Source organism: Pleurodeles waltl, chromosome 12, assembly GCF_031143425.1.
Source record: "Pleurodeles waltl isolate 20211129_DDA chromosome 12, aPleWal1.hap1.20221129, whole genome shotgun sequence".
In the NCBI taxonomy this organism is placed as follows: domain Eukaryota; kingdom Metazoa; phylum Chordata; class Amphibia; order Caudata; family Salamandridae; genus Pleurodeles; species Pleurodeles waltl.
The window spans coordinates 636104889-636124143 of NC_090451.1; the positions used below are offsets into that span (position 1 = coordinate 636104889).

Sequence of the window (19255 nt, forward strand, 5' to 3'; positions counted from 1 at the left end):
GACCCCAGAACTCTTTCCTGCGACACAAAGCCCTCTGCATGCTTCTCGTGCGGTGTGGGACCCTTCTCCAGTTGTGCTGCGTGGGCTCCTCTGCTACTCCTGGTTCCTCTTCCAGCGGGTCTCTTTCTTTTGGGGGCTGCCTCATCTTCTGTGGTTTCTCTGCCTTGCTGAGGGTCCATCGAGGACTCCCCCCTTGGGTTGAGTCCTCCTGTACCTTGCTGGTCCCCAGCAGCTCCACTTTTGCTTCATCGCGACTTCTGCCTTTGCCAAGGCTTGTTGGTGGTTTTTGCACGCCACTGACCACCTGCAATCATCCATCTGGCGTGGGACCCCGACTGCATCCTCCAGGAACTCTTCATCTGCTCCAGGGCTCGGTTCTTGACCGTCTTGGTCCTACCGTCGACCAACTCCTGCAACCACAGTTGGGTGGGTAGTGGCTCCTGCCCTCACTGGACTCTTCTGTGACTTCTGGACTTGGTCCCCTTGTTCCGCAGGTCTTCCTCTTCAGGAATCCACTGCTGGTTTCTTGTAGTCTTGTCTGGATGTTGCATTTTCTTTCCTTTTGGGTGGTTTGGGGAAAATCCAGTAACTTACTCCTTTCTTCCTGGTTGCTGGGGGCCACTGTGGTACTTACCTTTGGGTTTCCTAGTTTCCCCCAGCTCCCCTCTACACATTCCACTTACCTAGGTGGGAGTCCTTCATTCGCATTCCATTTTTTTTAGTATATGGTTTGGGCTCCCCCTAGGGTCACTATTGACCATTTGCATTTGCACTGTTTTCTATCACTTTTTATGCCTATTGCTGATTACTAGTGTACATACCTGGTGTATTACTTACCTCCTATTGGAGGGTTGCCTCTCTAGTACATTTTGGTAATTGTGTCACTAAAATAAAGTACCTTTATTTTTGGAACACTGAGTGTTTTCTTTCATGTGCGTTAGTGCTGTGTGACTACAGTGGTATGCATGAGCTTTGCATTTCTCCTAGATTAAGCCCTGGCTGCTCATCCACAGCTACCTCTAGAGAGCCTGGCTTCTAAACTGCCTACAATACACTAATAGGGGATTCCTGGACCTGCTATAAGGTGTAAGTACCACACACCAGGCCAGCTTCCTACAGTGGACATTACTGAAGCTCGTATAAGCACCTGCTGGTTCCCCATGTGTCCTGTAAGTGCACTTATGACGGCAGCACTGCCAATTGCGCCATTGTATCGGCACCGTTCAAACACGTTTTTTTACCAGGGCTTCACAGAACATCAGAATCATAGCTTCAATGTCCTGAGCTCTTCATTCCCGGGGAAAGGCACGAAGCTCCACGATATATAGAAAAGCTATGATAAATGACAGCATCTGCAAAGGGCTTGAGTAGGACAACCGCATCTTGATAATAAACCCCAAGCATGTGAGAAGGTTTGCACTCATCTGGCGGTGTTTGATGACTGTCTGGGGCCATCTTGCCTTAACCAGCTAGTCATTGAGGCTGGGAAGACTGGTACCTTTAACCTCCGAAGGTGTGCTGAAACCACAGCCATCACTATAGGGCACTGGTGAGGCCTAAGGGGAACACTGGACACTGGAAATGCTCCTGGCCTACCATGAACCGCAGGTGGTGTCTGTGGGCCCGCAGAACGAGGATGTGAAAATTAAAGTCCTGCAGGTCCAAAAGCTACCATCCAGCCTCCAGGGTATAGGGTAGACAGGACCTGGGCTAGGGTAAGCATCTTGATTTGTTCTTCCACAGGGATGAATTGTGAGGGTGAAGATCTAAAACAGGACAATGGCCTCTGTCTTTCTTTGGCACAATTAATTAGCAAAATAAACTTTCTACTTCTGAGGCTGGAACCCTCTCTATGGTCACTTTGGCCAAAAGGGCCTGCTTTCCTGTCATAAAATGGACATATATTCCTCAGTCAGCCGCTTTGAAGATGGTAGAAGGCATGGCTGGGAAGAAAAGAATAGCACCAACGGACAGTTGGAGGAACCACTTGCCTGCCGTGATGGCCTGCGTATCGGGTCCTGCCTCCAACATGGTTGCTTTGTGCTGGCAAGAACATACTAAAGAGGTTTTTGGGGTTGGGGCTTCTGGATGCGTGATTAACGCATTGTCCTTGCTGTACCTGTTGTCTTTGAGAGCGTCTTCCATGGAAGATTTAAAAGACTGTTGGTCTGGAGGAGGAGTCAAGCGTTAACAGAAGAAGAATACTTTACTGTAGCCACGGAATTAACTAGTGGGAGAAGAAAGGCCCACACAACTTGCCATGGCTCTACTCTCCATGAAACGCTGCAAGACCAAGTCTGCTCTGTCACCAAAAAGGTTAGCGGCCTCAAAGGGCATACCCATTAGAGTTGCCTGGACGCCCCCGCAGAAGTCCACAGACCTCATTCAGGGATGGTACTGAATGGGCCTCACTGGCACCCATGACACATTACAATCAGTCACATCAATACACTAGTTTTCACTTCCATGGTTGGCAATTGTAGGTCAGCCTGAGAGCGATGTTGGTTGAGGTCATGGCCGATTCATTTCAGCTAGCACAAGAGGGTGTATATCCTCATCCGGTGTCAGTAGTGTTGATGCGAGTAGGACTGAAGCAGCAGATGGCACCTGAGCCAAAGCAGGCACCAGAGCCAGTGCTGATTTGGAAACTGGTCCAAAGGGCACAGATGGCACCGAGGGCAGATCCTCCAGTGGAAGTCCGACTGAAGGTCTATGTGGATCCTTGAAACCGGAAGGTATGCCAGAAGAAGCGAATAAAGTCTTGAGAAAACACAGTTTAGCCTCCCTGAAAACTACTTGTTGCAATGTCCCCGACAGACCTAGAAACACATGATGACCATCCTAGGAATCGCTCCAATGTAGATCAGGAGCAAGACCTGGAGGCATAGTGACACCCTTGCACCCTCTCTGGAGTTTGAGAGTGGCAGAAAGAGGCCGATTCTGGGATTTTTTTGTTTTAGTTACCTGAAGCCTTCGACCGAGACAACAATCTGCCACAGGAATGACTTACGGAGCTAGAATAGGATCTTCCTTTTGAATTCAACAGGGCACTGTGCAGATTCTTATTGTGTTTGACATTATAGAGTTTGGCTGCACATTTTTGTACGGCTTTCCGGTTCATCTGGAAGCATTAGCTATAGAATTTGGAGTCGTGGTCCGACCCCAGACACCACAAACACACACACTTCATGGGGTTCTGCCAGATACATCTGACAGTCTCTGCACGGTTTAAACCCTGTGGTTTTAGGTTGTGACATTTTTCTTGCCCACTGGATGAAATTTCTTTGATTAATCTGTTCAAATACCAGGGAGAAACTCCAGATCAGTGTCTGACCATGCAGAAAGGCACAGAAAGTAAGGAACAGACATGAGTGTGAATGGGTGGTGCTTATATGCAGCTCAGCTCACTTCTGGAGTGGAATGACATTGGTGTGAAGCCAGACACCTCCGTCTAACGATGTGCAGGGGAACTGCTCTACAAGTTTTAAAATAAAGTGTGATGCATGGGGATTATTCACAAGGTGAGAAATCTACGATGAGAAGTATACATCAGAACTGAAGACTTAGGGGGTCATTACGACCCTGGCGGAAGGCGGAGAACCGGCGGTAAGACCGCCAACAGGTTGGCGGTCTTTTTTTCCGTATTATGACCATTGCGGTTAGCGCCATGGTCATCCGCCGGTTTTCCGTTTCGCCCGCCGGGCTGGAGACCTGGGTCTCCAGCCCGGCATCCGTCACTATACCGCTGGCGGTATTTGGACCCGGCTTACCGCTGCTGTTTTCCAGCGGTATGAACCGCCATGAAAACCATGGCGGTAAGCACTGTCAGTGTCAGGGAATTCCTTCCCTGGCACTGATAGGGGTCTCCCCCACCCCGACTCCCTCCCCTACACCCTTGCCACCCCCCAAAGGTGGCAGGGTCCCCCTCCCCACCCCGACCTCCAACATCACTGCACCCATACCCACACGACACGCACGCACCACCTACATACTTACACGCACACACGCCGACATCCACACACACAGTGATACACGCACACACACATACACCCATACAGACATACCCGCAGGCATACATGCACTCACACACCCCCTCTACATACACAGATGCACACCCCCATGCACCCACACAACACCCCCTACCCCCCTCCCCTCACGGACGATCGTCTTACCTGGTCCGACGATCCTCCGGGTGGGGACGGGAGCCATGGGGGCAGCTCCGCCGACACCACACCGCCAACAGAACACCGCCACAGTGACTCACAGGTCGTGATTCGCTGGGCGGTGTTCTGTTGGCCTGGCGGTGGAGGTGGAGCAGCCTCCACTTCCCCGCCTCCCGGCAGTATGGCTGTTGGCGGCTCTCCGTCGGAACAAGGACGGAGAGCAGCCAACGGTCATAATACGCCGAGCGGTACCTCAGCGGTCTTGCAAAAAGACCGCCGAGGTCGTAATGACCCCCTTAGTATTCAGCGAGGTATCCTGAGAGTGCAGCCGCCCAGAAGAGGGCCACCAACAGATGCCTCAGCACCTGCCTCTACCCTCTGTGACCGATGTGCTGAGCTGTAGCTGACATGTACTCCTGGGATGATTGGTGTGTACTGTGTGGAGGCTCCTGCTTGCCTGCTGAAGATCCTGCTGCCGCAGGTGGGCTGAGCTTTGCCCACACTGCTGCTGGACTACCATGTGCTGCTTGAAGTCTCACACCTGCTGCTAGTGAGATTCTGCTGCTGCAGGACACCCGAAAGCAGGTCCACCATGCAACCACGAATGAGTTGAGAAATGAAAGGGGCCTAGAACTGAGGGAATACTACTGGAGTGCTGCTAATAACAAAGAGGGCATGGGCTGTGCCCATATAGCTGACCGTTAGATTCCAAACCTACAACAGGGAGGATCCCAGTGTGAGGGGAGGGTCCCAATAGAGCCAGATAAAGGCCTACTCAGCAGACAGAGAGCACAAAGACTTGTATCCGTGAATCGGGTATTCATGCATGATTAAACGTGTAGAGGAATTCTGTTTTTTTAAATAATAAAGGGCCTGATTCTGATGTTGGCGGGCGGCGGGACCCGCCCGCCAAGCGGGAACCGCCAGAAGACCGTACCGCGGTCGAAAGACCGCGACGGTCATTCTGGGTTTCCCGCTGGGCTGGCGGGCGACCGCCAAAAGGCCGCCCGCCAGCCCAGTGGGAAACAGCCTTCCCACGAGGACGCCGGCTCCGAATGGAGCCGGCGGAGTGGGAAGGTGCAACGGGTGCAGTGGCACCCGTCGCGTATTTCAGTGTCTGCATAGCAGACACTGAAATACATAGTGGGGCCCTCTTACGGGGGCCCCTGCAGTGCCCATACCATTGGCATGGGCACTGCAGGGGCCCCGCGGCACCCCCTACCGCCATCCTGTTCCTGGCGGGAGACCCGCCAGGAACAGGATGGCGGTAGGGGGTGTCAGAATCCCCATGGCGGCGGAGCGCGCTCTGCCGCCATGGAGGATTCTCAAGGGCAGCGGAAAGTCGGCGGTACACCGCCGACTTTCCGTTTCTGGCCGCGGCTGAACCGCCGCGGTCAGAATGCCCAGCGGTGCACCGCCAGCCTGTTGGCGGTGCTACCGCGGTCATTCGCCCTGGCGGTTTTTACCGCCAGGGTTAGAATGACCACCAAAGTACTTTCAACAAAGAGAAGCCCTGGGCTGCGCATTGACTTCACTGCGCTGCTGGGTGGGTAATATTGATTTCTGAGTCTGAGTACTCCCACACTAACATCCCTGAGAAGTCTGTGACTGCTCGCCTGCGCTACTACAGAGAGTCAGTTGCTGAAACCGTTGTGCTGTGCCCAGTTTGCAGAGCCACAGTAGGGCTCACCAGAGGACAGCAGTGGTAAAAGGCCTAAACTCCCCTGGCTGTGGCCCAGAAGCCCCTGCTAGCCCTGAAGCCTTCTGAATGGGACCTGACACTGCTTTTAAAGCTTTGGGAGGCAGAATAGGTGGTTGTCCTTCTGACCTTTGAAAAAGTACAATCCTTAGTTTGTTGCTGTAGAAAACATTTAGTACACACTCAAATAAGGATGAACAATTTATTCCTGGCCAGAATCAAGGCAGATGACTTATGTTGTTTCATTAATTGAGCTATTAGCACTCACTGTAGCGGTTCGTAATATTCACTGAGAAAACTAAACCACCTTAAACTTTCTTGATATGTTGTCAGGGTACAAATGCAAGAGTTGCATAACCCTATGTTCAGTATGCTTGTTTTAATTTTGCTAGAAGCTGTCAATACGAAAGGACTAGTGAGGACACTGCAAACCTTATTTTCAGGCATTTCTTTTTGTTGTCATAAACATAAAATAGGGGGACTGGGAGTAATTAAAGTCCAGCACACACTCTCCAAACATATAATATAAAAAAACAGTGTGCTGTTCCTAAAAATTATTCAGGTTAACACCATTTTCGGAGGAAAAGCCCTCACCCACGCCAAGCGGTGGCATGCTCTATCACTGGGCTAGCTCCCCGCTGGGCCGGCACTGCAATGCCCCGCAGGGCCCTCTACAGGCTCTTTTTGCCTTAAAGCTTTTCTTTCTGTGTGTGCCATCAAGAGTCTGAGGTATTCATCAGAAAGTCAATATTGACTGAATCCATTGATTGGTAAACAAGAGGATAAAATTGCCTGGGGTATCCCTCTGAGGATACTTTACTGGGAGGGTCCCTGTTAAAAATAAAAGACAAAGCGGGAATATGTTGGGAAATATTGTCCCCCTATGTTCACCTAAAAGGTCGACATGTTTCTTGCCTGATTAGCCTTAAAAGATCTATGGCAATTCTTCAGGGATAGATCAACCTAATCTACAAGTAGTGGGGTGCTATGCTAAATCCATAAAGTGTCCCCACACAGAGAGCACTCAGTTGTAAAATTATACCTCTTACATGTTGTAGGAAGATTTCTCACCCTAAACCCGGCCTAAAATATAAACATTTAGACAAAATGTCTGTAAAAACATCCTTGATACATCTCAAGGTCATAATTCTGTCATTCCAAATAAAGACCCTGATCCAAAGATCAGTGTCAACACCAATGTTAAAACCAGTAAACAGGTAGGACATACACACATAGACAAAACACTTTGGGCCTGATTACAAAGGTTTGCGGTGGTGGTGGGATTGCTGCCAATGCGGCGGTCCACCGCCACATTACGACCACGGCAGTTGCAACACGGTCGGACTGCCAGGATTAGTCATCCCGGCAGTCTGGTGGTCCAAGCAGTCTTCATCTGCCAGGGCAGCGCTGCCCAGGGGATTACGACTTCGTTCTCCACCAGCGATTTCTTGGGGGTAGCACCGCCATGAAAAGGCTGGCGGAGAATGGGTGCAGGGAGCCCCCCTGGCCAGCAACGTCACAGTGTTCACTGTCTGCTTTGCAGACAGTGAACATTGCAAGGATGCTGGTGCACACTGCGCACTGCAGCATTTTTCCAATCGGCTCCATTTCTTTTTGATGGATGGGGAGGTCATGAAGTGGATGTTTATCTCAAAGGATGGATACAATTGTACATAGTTTGTAGATTGATTGGCTCTTTTCTTGTGACCTTTTGAAGTAAGGCTCGCCCTTCTGCTGGTTCGGTTGTATAAGTGTTTAGCCTCTCTACCAGTGAAAAATCCTGTATTCTAGATATTTAAGAAACAAAGGGCCTGATTTAGACATTGACGGATAAGTTACTCTGTCACAACGGTGACTCATATCCAGTTCACCCAAATCTAAACCCCTTTAAATCCTATGGGATTTAGATTTAGGGCAGATGGGATATCCATCACCGTTGTGATGGAGCAACTCGTCCACCAATATCTCAATAAGGCCCAGAGTTTTTCACTTTTCTTTGAGTTGCTCCACCCCACACACTTGTGTTATTTATTACTATTGTGGGTGGAAATGTCCAAGTAAATGGCATAAAGAGGTATAACCTTTAATTAGGAAGTAGCAACCTTGCCTTCAAAGGGAACAGCGACAGAGGGGGGCGTCTGAGTCCTTAGTGTGCTCGTTACCTTAGGCATTGACAAAGGAGACAGATCTATGGTACCGCAACAGAGATAATAATCTCTCTACTGCGGGGTCATTAGTATTTTGCAATACAAAGAGCTTTCTTAGAAGGGTAGCTTACTGCTCCTTTGGGCATGTTTGGTGGGAAGGGTGTAGGATATTGTGTGGACTATAAAAGGAGAGTTTTGGTGTCATGAGTAATGACCTGAGGGATGCTGTTACCTTCATAGATGTAAAGTATGGATTGAGTGTAGTGTGGTGATCAGGAGAGAGATAGGGCTATCTTCACATAGCATCTTTGCGTGTTGTATGAGAAATGTGAGTTTAAGGTGTTATTTATGTCGATTACGAGCCTGAGACAATGCTGTAGGCCCTTTCCTGCTGACCCAGTTGGAAACTCGTAATGGGCCTGGCGGGAGGCAGCCACAGTGGCGGCAACCTCCCGGTCGGGATTTAGGCAGACAGGCTTTTCCGTCTGCCAAAATCATAATAAGGCCCTTTGTGAGCCAGAACAACTACAGGAACACTCTGTGGATTTTCAAGTGAAAAACAAGTGATTGGATGATCGCGTCACCGTTGCCTACCCAATCCTTACTGGGATCATGTCCCTTGGGAATCATGGGATCGTCAGCCATTTGTAGATATTTCTAAATACATATAGAGTATCTGTGCCATATCCACCATTGCCAGAAGTGGAAATTCACTCACCGTTTCCACTTACATCAACTCTTTGTGGGATTTGCCCAAGATCCACCCCGGTACAATGCAATATGTGATCATTTGTTGATGCCCTGCATCACTAATGCAAAGTAAATTTGACAAGTTGCAGGTTTCTGGATGATGAGTTGACACACCTAAAAATGCTGCTGTAGAGCTTGTGGCATTTACACAAAGAATTCAACTATCATTGTTCTTTCCAAAAATGCCATTCTCTGCAGCGCCCAAAATTAATTTTTCTTGGTGTGATCTCCGTCCTTTTAAGTGTTTCTCCCTGCGACAAGTATTTGGAATTGTATTTACTAAACTGCATTAGATGGCTCCTGTGTCATCACGCAATGCATTGTAGATCCATCTTCTAGTTCCTCCAATAATTGCCACTACCTAATCATTGCCCAATGAAGTACTTGGTCATATACACAGGTTGGTCTTCCATTTGTGTGCACTTGCCACAGTCTTCTCTGCTGACCCATTTAGAAGTTTTTCCACCATACTTAGAGACACTCTTCACCAAATTGAAGGGATGAGGTAAGACAAGGGACACACAGTGATGCTTTAAGAGATAAGAGACGTTGCCCTTCTCTTTATGAGTCAACTGTGGTCACAAACCATTCTGTTACCTGCCTCTAAGTTGGGGTGATAACTGGTTAGCAAAGGGAAAGCCATCCCCTTGGGATCCCTGCACCTCTAGAAACCATGACTAGAAACGCTTGAAATACAGAACTGCTGCTGCTTGCAGACCTTCATTCCAGCATTCACAAGCATTCATCACGTGCCACAAGTGCCTGCTGTCTCCTACTTATTAAGTAGGAGGCTTTTCGACCTTTGGGATTCCATATTTTGAGATGATGCTGATCAGGACATGATATGCATTGCAAATGAAGGCCATATTGCAGTTCAGTCAGAGCGCAGAAACGCCAACTCTATTGCGCCCTGACCAGTAATGCACAAGTCCCTCAGTTCTGTGTCATTATTGTATTCCTAAGATCACATCATATACTTGGTCTTAATGATTTCTAGTTTCTTTTATTGTTACAATTTGAATATTTCTTTCAAGACTTTCAGTCTAATGCCTTTTTTGTATTACATCCAGCTGGGTTATACATTGTGCCTTGCAGATACGGCCTTCTTGGCCCTAGATGTGTCTCAGCTACTGATAGGTCTAGAGTTATGTTGGAAATTATTCCTGCAAAGGACACTTGAGGCAAAGGAGAAGCAATTGGCGCTAGAAATATATTTACAGTTACGTTCTTCTATAACTGGGATGGCCAGATTGAGGTATCACGCTAAGGGATTACTTCTCTGCATTTTGCATAAATGACTGTGGCTGTGTCCGACAGCTCAGCTTGTAGGGATGGGGGGCACGCACAAGGCCGCTTGTGTAAGAGAAATCAGGACGGTGCTCTTTGTCATCAAGAAAGATGTCCAGATTCTGGAGTAGGCTGGTGAAGAACATGAAGAGTTCCATCCGGGCGAGCTGCTCCCCTGGGCACACCCGCTGACCTACAACAAGAAACTGGGCATGAGAAGAATTCCAGATACAAAATCTCATCACACAACAGAACCCAAGAAACAAGGACACCAGGAGCAGGGCATGAGTAGGTAAAACAGAACAAGATGTCTATAAGGAATAACACCGAGCAAAAAGAAACAAGAAATAGCATATTATTTGTTTATTTGTGTTTCTTTTTGCAGAGCTAGGTGGCTGTGGTCTGCACTTGAATGCTAAGCACATGCATCACTGGCAGAGACAAAATGTTTGAATTTGTGAGGAAGAAAGTAATTGCATAGCAGGCAGCCATGTACTGACGTGTAGGCAAATTTGCTGGACCCCTCTCCAGATAGCACAGGTCCCAATGAGCGGTGATGCAGGAACTTGCCAAACATCTCGCAGAAGATTATAGGAGAAGGGGGAAGAAACAGTGCCGAGGGCAAGGACATCTCGGACACTGCGAGCACAGCTTCTTGAGGCATTAATACCAGTGACATACTCAGGTGATACACCTGGTTCCTGAATCTCTGGGTTCAAACCTGAAATCCAGCACCATCTCCTCAACATCTCATATGACAGCGAGCATCCCTTTGGTCCCAACTTTGATGAGAAGCTTGGAAAGATAAATAAGGACAGACACATTTCAAAATCCATGGATGCCCCGAAAAATCCTCCGCTTAAGGGCTCCCTTTGGAAGCAACAGCTCAGGGGCAGAGCTAAATCCACCTCACCTAACAAGCAGTAAACCTATCAAAGACAGCAGCAGGCTTTCTACCTGCAGGCTGGTATGGGCTACACCAGGGTTGTCTATAGGATCAACATCAAAGGTGAGGGCAGAGGTGGCTCCAGTAAATATCTTCCACTGCAGTGAGTTGCCTTATTTCATCCTCCTGATCACACATCATGTGTTGGAGGCAGAATAAAAGTTTTCCTCACAAGTTGGGAGGAGATCAGATCACACAGAGGGTTCCAGCTACAGCCTAGTAGCTGTCACTACCCCTCCCAAAATAATAGCCACACACGTCTTCAGCATGTCCTCCCAGAGGAGGAGCTACGAGCGCTGCAGAGACTGTGCCCCCACCTATACTTCCTTATTCCCAAAAAGGAGTGCTCCTTTGGGCTTATTCTAGACCTCAGGCCTCTAAACAAACAAATCCTTTGGCAACACCTGCGTATGACAACTCCCTAGGACGTCTCTCCATTGATCCAACTGGATAACTACATGCCAGTGCTTGACCACAAAGATGCCTACTTTCACATAGCCATTCACACTGTCATTGGTGATATCTTCACTTTCAGTTAAGTAGACATCATTTTCAATTCAAAGTGCTCCATTTTGGGGTCACTGCAGTGCTATGGGTATTTCAAAGTGCCTGGCAGTGGTGGCTGCACATCTACAAAATGGGGCCACTCACATCCTCCCATATCTAAATGACTGGCTGATCAAGAGCGGCAGCAGGCAGCACTGCCAAGGCTGCCCTCCGGCAGCAATTTCCCTGCTTGCAGTTTATCATAAACGCCACCAAGTTCCACCTACAACCTCAACAGATTCAAAACTTCTAGGGATCTGTTAACCACAGTTACAGGGGAAAGTTCACCCCCAAACAACAAAGATTCTTGGCATTGCAGAAGCTGCTGACTCTTCTGCAGCTCAGTCATCAATGCGCAGTCTGAACTATGATGTACCTCCTAGGGATGATGGCCTTATGTATCGTTATTGTACCCCATATTCAAGGCTCTCTCGGAGCCTCCTACAAGACTGCTTTGCGGCTCAGTGGTCACAAGCAGAGGGTCACTGGGGAAATCTGGTGCTAATAAAGGCCAACACTCACAATGTGCTGCAATGGGGAACAATAACAAATTGTTGCTGGGCAGAGCTTGGCTCATACATCATTTCACATGTGACCACAACCACAGACACATCTCTCAAAACCTTGGGAACACATCTTGAGGACATGACTACAGGGAATGTGGCTTCCTCAACAATACAGCTACCACATCAATTAGCTATAAGTGCTAACCATACAAATAGCCCTCAATGACTTCTTCTATGTCATTAGATGGAAGGTAGTCCTCATCAAGACGGACAACATGACAGACATGTTCTACCAACAGAAGAAGGGTGGCACACACCCTTCCCCGTTCTCATCACTAGCACAGAGGATGTGGCTTTGTGCGATCTGCCAAGACATATTCCTAGAAGAGGACAACAACTTTTGCAGACCCGCTCAGCAGGATGTATCAACATGTCCACTAGAGAGAACTCTGCCCTCAAGTTCTGCAAAGGTATACTTCCAGTGGTGGGGAAACCCGTAAACAGACACCCCCAAAAACACAAAATTATCAAACTTTGCCTCTGGATGCTCCTACCCAGAGTCCATGTGCAATGTACTATGAATACATTGGTCAGAGATCTTTGCCTGCAGTTTTCAGCCTCTCCCACTCCTCTCATATGTGGTCAAAAAATGCTACAAACATCTCTGACACTCATCCTAGTGGCCTCAGGAGGGCCTGACAATCCTGGTACTCCATGTTTCTGGAGATGTTCATCATCCCCCACAAGCACATTTATTCTCAGAACGGATCTTCTCACACAGATTCAAGGCCACACGAGATACCCAGACCCAAGCCAGTTCAACCTATCACTCTGGCACACAATGTCTTAGAATATGGCTATATATGGACTTCAAAACCTTGTTCAGTTGTGAAGCAAAGGTGGCATCTTTCATCTGCCTGGGTGCCTAAATCAGGCAATATTTTGTGGAGCAAAATGTACTATAGTCTTTGTCACTGAAGATATTTCTGAGATCTTAAAAACCTTACAGACAAATGTGGGCAGCAGGATGCAGATCCCCAGAGAAAGAGATGCAGACAGGTAAAAATAATTCAGAATTTCAGACATTACACAAGGGAAAGCAAATACAGAGGCAGTGGATGAGCATAACAATATATTCATATCAACAAAAAGAGGGATCGGGAGGATTAAAGGTCCAGTGTACACACTCCCAATACGTGCAATCAATAACAAAAGTACACTGTTCCTAACTCTAGGGTGAACAGACAAAGTTTAGGAGCTAAAAACCCTCACACACCCGAAAGGGTGTCATGCTTCATCATCGGGAAGCTCCTCGTCAGACCGGCTGGTGCAATGTCTGACGGGCTCCCCTTTCGGGGGCTCTTTGCCGGAGATCTTTTTGATATGTGGTGGCTGCCGTTGATTTATGAAGGTCAGACACTCTGAATGGCAGGAGAGTGATCAAATTAAGATTGATTAGAAACCCCTGAACTTGTTCTGTTTTAATATCTATCCAGAGGGGTTACGATCAAGATTAAAAACATAATAAAGTGGGGAATGAGAATGATGCTCAACCACTTTAGAAAGCCTGGAGTACTGGGAAATTGTCACCTGTCCCCTAGGGTATGGTCAACATGTTTCGCGTAATATTGGTCGTGAAAGATCCTCTAACGCTTCATCAGGACCTACAGCAAACTAGACTTCTCCTGGCTGTGTACAAAAGAAAACACTATCTAATTACGTGTATGAGAGATAAATAGCAGTCACTTACAGCATTTCTGTGAACTGTCTCGTAAACAAAAAGGTCGCCCTAGAAAACAAAGGATATAATGCAAACAAATCTGAGAGCACGGTTGTATGACCTTCACCCCCAATGTGAATCTGTGCATCAAGTGGTGTCAAACACATAAAAGAACATTTGCTTACCCGCCCTCTGCTTTTGGGGGGCCCCTTAGGGAGTAGCACGATCCAGCCTATAGCTTCTGGCAGGGGTGAAATGTTGTTAGCACATTGAGAAACATTTAAAACTTGAATAGGGGACAAAATATGCAGTAGAGTAACCCCTATAACAAAAGGTATTGATGCCGGAATAAGTCAACATGCTAAGCACCATTAAATAACATGATCCTGACATCATCATTTGAAATCAATCTAATATCTGTAGAAATAGCCGTATGTAAAAATTCCTCCTTATCTTTAACAAATGTCTGGTAGAGTAACTGTATCACCGAGTTAATAATACTGATAGATCTTAAATCAAAGCATATTTCCAACCAACCGTCATTAAAGATAAAGCAGTCCCATTCAATGGAGGTATATTCAGCATAGTGAAAAATTGCAGAGCTAGTCTCTGTCGAACGCTCTCCTTGAAGTACGATTCCCCACACTTACTTTTATATAGGCGTCCTCAATTCGAGACACCTACCCACAGTCGTGCTCGCCCTGAAGACAGAGAGCCGGTGCTCGATCGGCACATTTTAAACGCGGTGTGGAAGCTAATTGCTTCCGCGTTTCGACGGCGTGGCTTCATAAAAATGAAAAACGGACTTGATGAAGTCCGAATGATTAGCAAAACATCAAATAGTTCACTGCCAGTGTGTCGGCCATCTTAGAAAGGGGTTTGGACGGCTCCTCTCTGGTTAGAATTGGAGAGTACAAACAAAGAACGCTTGGTAAAATATTTATTGTGTCCAACGTCAAAAATGAGTTAATTTAAAAATGATACATTGCCAGCATATGAGATAATGGCACCAGATAAAAAGTGGTGTATCAGGCAAGTTATAGACTAGCGATAAAGGAAGGAGATTCATTGCTATTTTAGATCAAAAAAACAGGAAGTTCGTAAAAATACCCATCGTTGGGGGTCATAAAAATGGTTATAGGTGGATTCGCCTCATTTAGTACAAACGAATCAGTGATCCATGCTCTTAACGAGACTAAGATACCCAGGGGATGTCATCATTCAACCCAATGATGTTAGTATGTAATTTAAACACCCAGCGTTGTTCAAGTCTGAACAATGATTGGGAGGAGTCGTTGATAAACTTGGGGGATTCCAACACTACCCAGCGCAAATCGTCTGGATGGTGGGGTTTCTCAAGAAAGTGGGCACATAATTTAGTAGTTATACGGCCACATCTGATGTTACTTCTATGTTCATTGATCCTTATCTTGACAGGTCTGGTGGTCATTCCTATATATCGTAGGCCGCATGGACATGTTATCATGTACACACAATTTTTTGTATTGCAATTAGTATGTTTTATCAGGTTCCATCGGCCGATGGGTACCAGATCAAGTGTCTTAGTGTGGTGTGTCAAAGGACAGACGTTGCATTGTCCACATGGATAATGTCCTGATACTGGAGGAAGACTCTTTCCACACCAAAGGGTCGAAGAAAAGGGAGGTCATGTTAGAGATCACAGAGGTGCCCTGAACGAAGATGAAATGAAAGGCATTAAACAAAATCTCAGGTGTAGAGGATGCAACCTTAAGAAAACTGTGGAACAAACCTGGGATGACATACAAAAAGAACTAGGGGATTGGAGAGAATCAGTGCAACTGAAGAACATCCAAGAGACAGCATGCACACTGATGGGATTAAATCATTACCTGTGGAGCATTATGTGAAATACCTCATCTTACAGCATCACCCAGTTTTTTATTTTACATTATGACTCTAGTGACAATGTCACTTTCAACCTATTACACTTTCTCTATCACTTTGACTCAGATGATAAAACAATTGCAAGGAAGCATTGTAGGCCTAAGCTATAACTAATGTGCCAATACTCACTTCATAGTTTAAGGCACGTCTACAGGTATGTTTACAGAGCACAAGTGGGAAAACAGGTGCTGTTGATTTGGTTACAATGGCATGCAGGGACCCAGAGGTTTGCTTAAATGTAAATGATCTAGCCTGTAAATCTTCAGGTAGTGGCATGTATTTTGGAATTCAGTGTATCTTTCTTAGGGTACCAAATCTAATTCACTTCGTTTTTAGCTTTACCTACTTAGTTCTCTTGAACTGGAGATTGGCTTCAGTCATTTTCTGGGTACTCACTTTGGTCAGGTGGTACCCTCGGAGAGTGGTGTCCTTGGTGACTTCTCTGAAAACTCCAGCAGGGCTGATGTTCCCAAAGCGCAGAATTTCATTGATAGTAGCCTCCACGTAGAGCATCTGGAGCCGATCATCCCAGGCAGGCAGGCGGTCCCAGCCCACCACTTGCTCAATCTCATGCTGGCACCGGACTAGCAGCAGAGATGTGAGGTAGAGAAGGGAAGGCAAGCTCAGTGATAGTGGTGTTATCATCAACACCCCTTGATTGCCTCCCACGTCTGTGAATATGGTGGCATATGGTGAGGAGTCCTACGACCAAACAAACTGAGACATGCTACCAATATTCCAAACTGTAACTTCGGCACTGCATTGCTAATTCAGAATAAACACAGCTCTGCCAATGAATCAGACTCCTCCCACGCAAATCACCTGCCTTTCCAAAACAATGGGACAACAAAGATCCTCCAATGTGTATCTCAACCTCATGCCTCTGTTAAGCTTCTTCTAAATTCTCTGCTGCTATTCACTGTAGAAGTCAGATCATCATCAGAAGGCAGTCACCCTTAACGTTGCATAAAAGATATTGTGCCAACTTCACACACAGACTGTTATTGTGTATCTAGTACTTTAGGTATCAATTTGTATATATTAGCCTTAGGTCATCATTTTGCATATCTTACTTTGGATGTCTGGGTAGGTGATCATGTACAGAAACCCCCATCTGAGAGTGGTGGAAGTTGTGTCTGTCCCAGCTACAAAGAGGTCAGCAATGCAAGCTTGTAGATTTTCAGACGAGAATGTGGAGTCTGGATTTGAGTTTTGCTACAATCAAACATACAGGAAAAGGGAAGTACAAACAAGTATGTTCATATGTGACACCGACTCTAGACAGCATTTTCTATAATTTGTACACAGGGCCACGTAACTTTCAAACACCAGTGATGTATATAGGAATGTACAATTTTTTAAACTTTTTAAATATACTTACATTAGGGTGGGGGAAACACTGCCTGGGGGAGCGCTGTTTTTATTTCTTTTTAACTGGGGCTTTTTTGTACCTTTCTTTGTCGTCTCTTCAGCCAGGCATCATTCTAGAGCCTGCACCGGAAGTGAGGGTCAGTTAGAGCCCTCCTTCCGGCCATCAGAGACTCTGTACCTCGAGTTAGTGGTCCAGCTGTCAGGCTCTTGGCCCGGCGCCATAAATGAATCCAGCTGAGCGGCCGCGCATTGAAGGAGAGCGCGTCACTCGGCAGCTTTGCGCGGCATGAGGGAAGTTTATTTTCAACTTTTTAAATATACTTACATTAGGGTGGGGGAAACACTGCCTGGGGGAGCGCTGTTTTTATTTATTTTTAACTGGGGCTTTTTTACCTTTCTTTGTCGTCTCTTCAGCCAGGCATCATTCTAGAGCCTGCACCGGAAGTGAGGGTCAGTTAGAGCCCTCCTTCCAGCCATCAGAGACTCTGTACTGCGAGTTAGCAGTCCAGCTGACGTCGGGCTCTTGGCCTGGCGCTATAAATGAATCCAGCTGAGCGGCCGCGCAGCGGGCACGCCAAAGGCGCACCTAAGGCAAGCCCGTCTGCGCCCGAACGGGCCCAGGGTCCAGAGATTCTGCCCATTTTTTTAAATGTGCGGCCCCTCAGGGGTATAGCAGCAAAATCAAGATTAAGAATATGCCCTGTAAGCAGAAGGCGCCATCCGATTACGGGGCGCTTGGACCTGTGAGGAATGTAATTGGACAGTACAAGCTCCATTAACCTTGAAGGAGGCCAGAGCTCAGCATAGGAAGCCTCTGATGTCTGGAATGGCAGCTCAGGAAAATATGGTAGCTCACGGTCAGCCGTTGCAGTACGCCTTGTTAAATTTCTGCTCACTCCCCACGCACAAACTGGAAATCTGCGAAATGATTGATACTTGGCATATTGATTGTTTTTAACAGAATCCTGGGGCAAAACAGAATCAGACCCGGATTTTGTTGCAGCATCTCCCCCAGGGTATACCTACTACAGATTATATAGACCCCACAATAGGGGTGGGGGCTTGGCTATTATCTGCAGGGCTACTCTTGTGTGCGCTTGGTCTGGCCCCGCCTCTGAAACATGCAAGACAATGGCTTTTAAGATCTCTCAGAACAGTGGAGTACTGTAGGAGGGCCTATTGATTTATCGACCGCCGGGCCCTCCTATAAACTTTGTCCAATCTTGGGTTAAGCTGATAGAACCTATGGTTTTGTCCCCAAAGGCAATTATAATAGGCGATTTTAATATTCATTTTGACGAGATCTGCACTCCAGTGGTTAGGGAGTTCTTAGATCTTATGGAGGCCTTGGATTGGTCCCTCAGAGTCTCGGCAGCTACCCATAGTGCAGGACATATATTAGATGGGGTCTTTGTTCGTACTTCTCTACAGCTGGTGTTAACCAGTACCCAGTTAAGTTCGACGGATCATCATCTGCTAAACTTTAAATTTGACATAACGCACTTTCCTGCTCTGTATGAGGTGAAGAGAAAAGTATTTAGGCCATGTAAGCAGATTAAAGTGGAAGAGTTAGTTCCCGGCCTTAGAAGAGGCCTGGGACAGAGCCAAGAAGCTAGCTCGGCCCCTGCTTGACAGTTTTCAGCAAGGGGTTGAAATGGCCATGACTCAACTGGCTCCCCTAAAAATCCGGGGGCCTTGCAGCCGGAAGACGCTTGGTCAACCTTGGTTTATGAGCGAATTTAAATCTTTCCAGAGAAAGTACCGACAACAGGAGCACCGGTGGAAATTAAAACCAGTCCCAGAGGAAAGAGCTGCATTAAAGTCCACCCTCAAGGCTTACAAAGCGGCGCGTTTTAAGGCCAAATCTAATTTCTATATTGCCAAAGTGAAGGAGGCATTAAATGCCCCTAGAGAACTATTTAAGGAGATAAAGGCATTATTCACTCCCCTTAGGCCTTTCGATCTGGAAAATTCTCAGGAGTTCTGTGATAAGGTTGCTAGGCACTTTGAGAACAAAATTCTCCAAATAAACGCAAATTTTGCTCCTCATGAGATCTCTACGGAACTCCCCTCTAGGGGATCTACCGACTCCAAAGCTAGCTGTAAAGTTCTATCTGATTTCCATATCCCATCTCATGACAGTATTAGAAAGAGGATCATAGAAATTAAGTCTGGTTCCCCTTTGGATCCGTTG

At 47.0% G+C, this 19255-nt stretch overlaps 1 protein-coding gene across 1 annotated transcript in view; it reads right to left on the bottom strand.

The window, feature by feature from the left end:
- Positions 1–9533: 9533 nt before the first annotated feature.
- Positions 9534–19255, bottom strand: part of LOC138267167 (cytochrome P450 2J2-like) — an 86349-nt gene continuing 76627 nt past the window's right edge. The window contains exons 6-9 of the mRNA XM_069216016.1: positions 16764–16905; positions 16087–16274; positions 15386–15455; positions 9534–10239 (exon numbers count right to left, since the gene is read on the bottom strand). Of these exons, the coding sequence (XP_069072117.1) occupies positions 10031–10239; positions 15386–15455; positions 16087–16274; positions 16764–16905 (609 nt within the window). The 3' untranslated portion in view covers positions 9534–10030. The remainder of the gene's footprint in view (positions 10240–15385; positions 15456–16086; positions 16275–16763; positions 16906–19255) is intronic.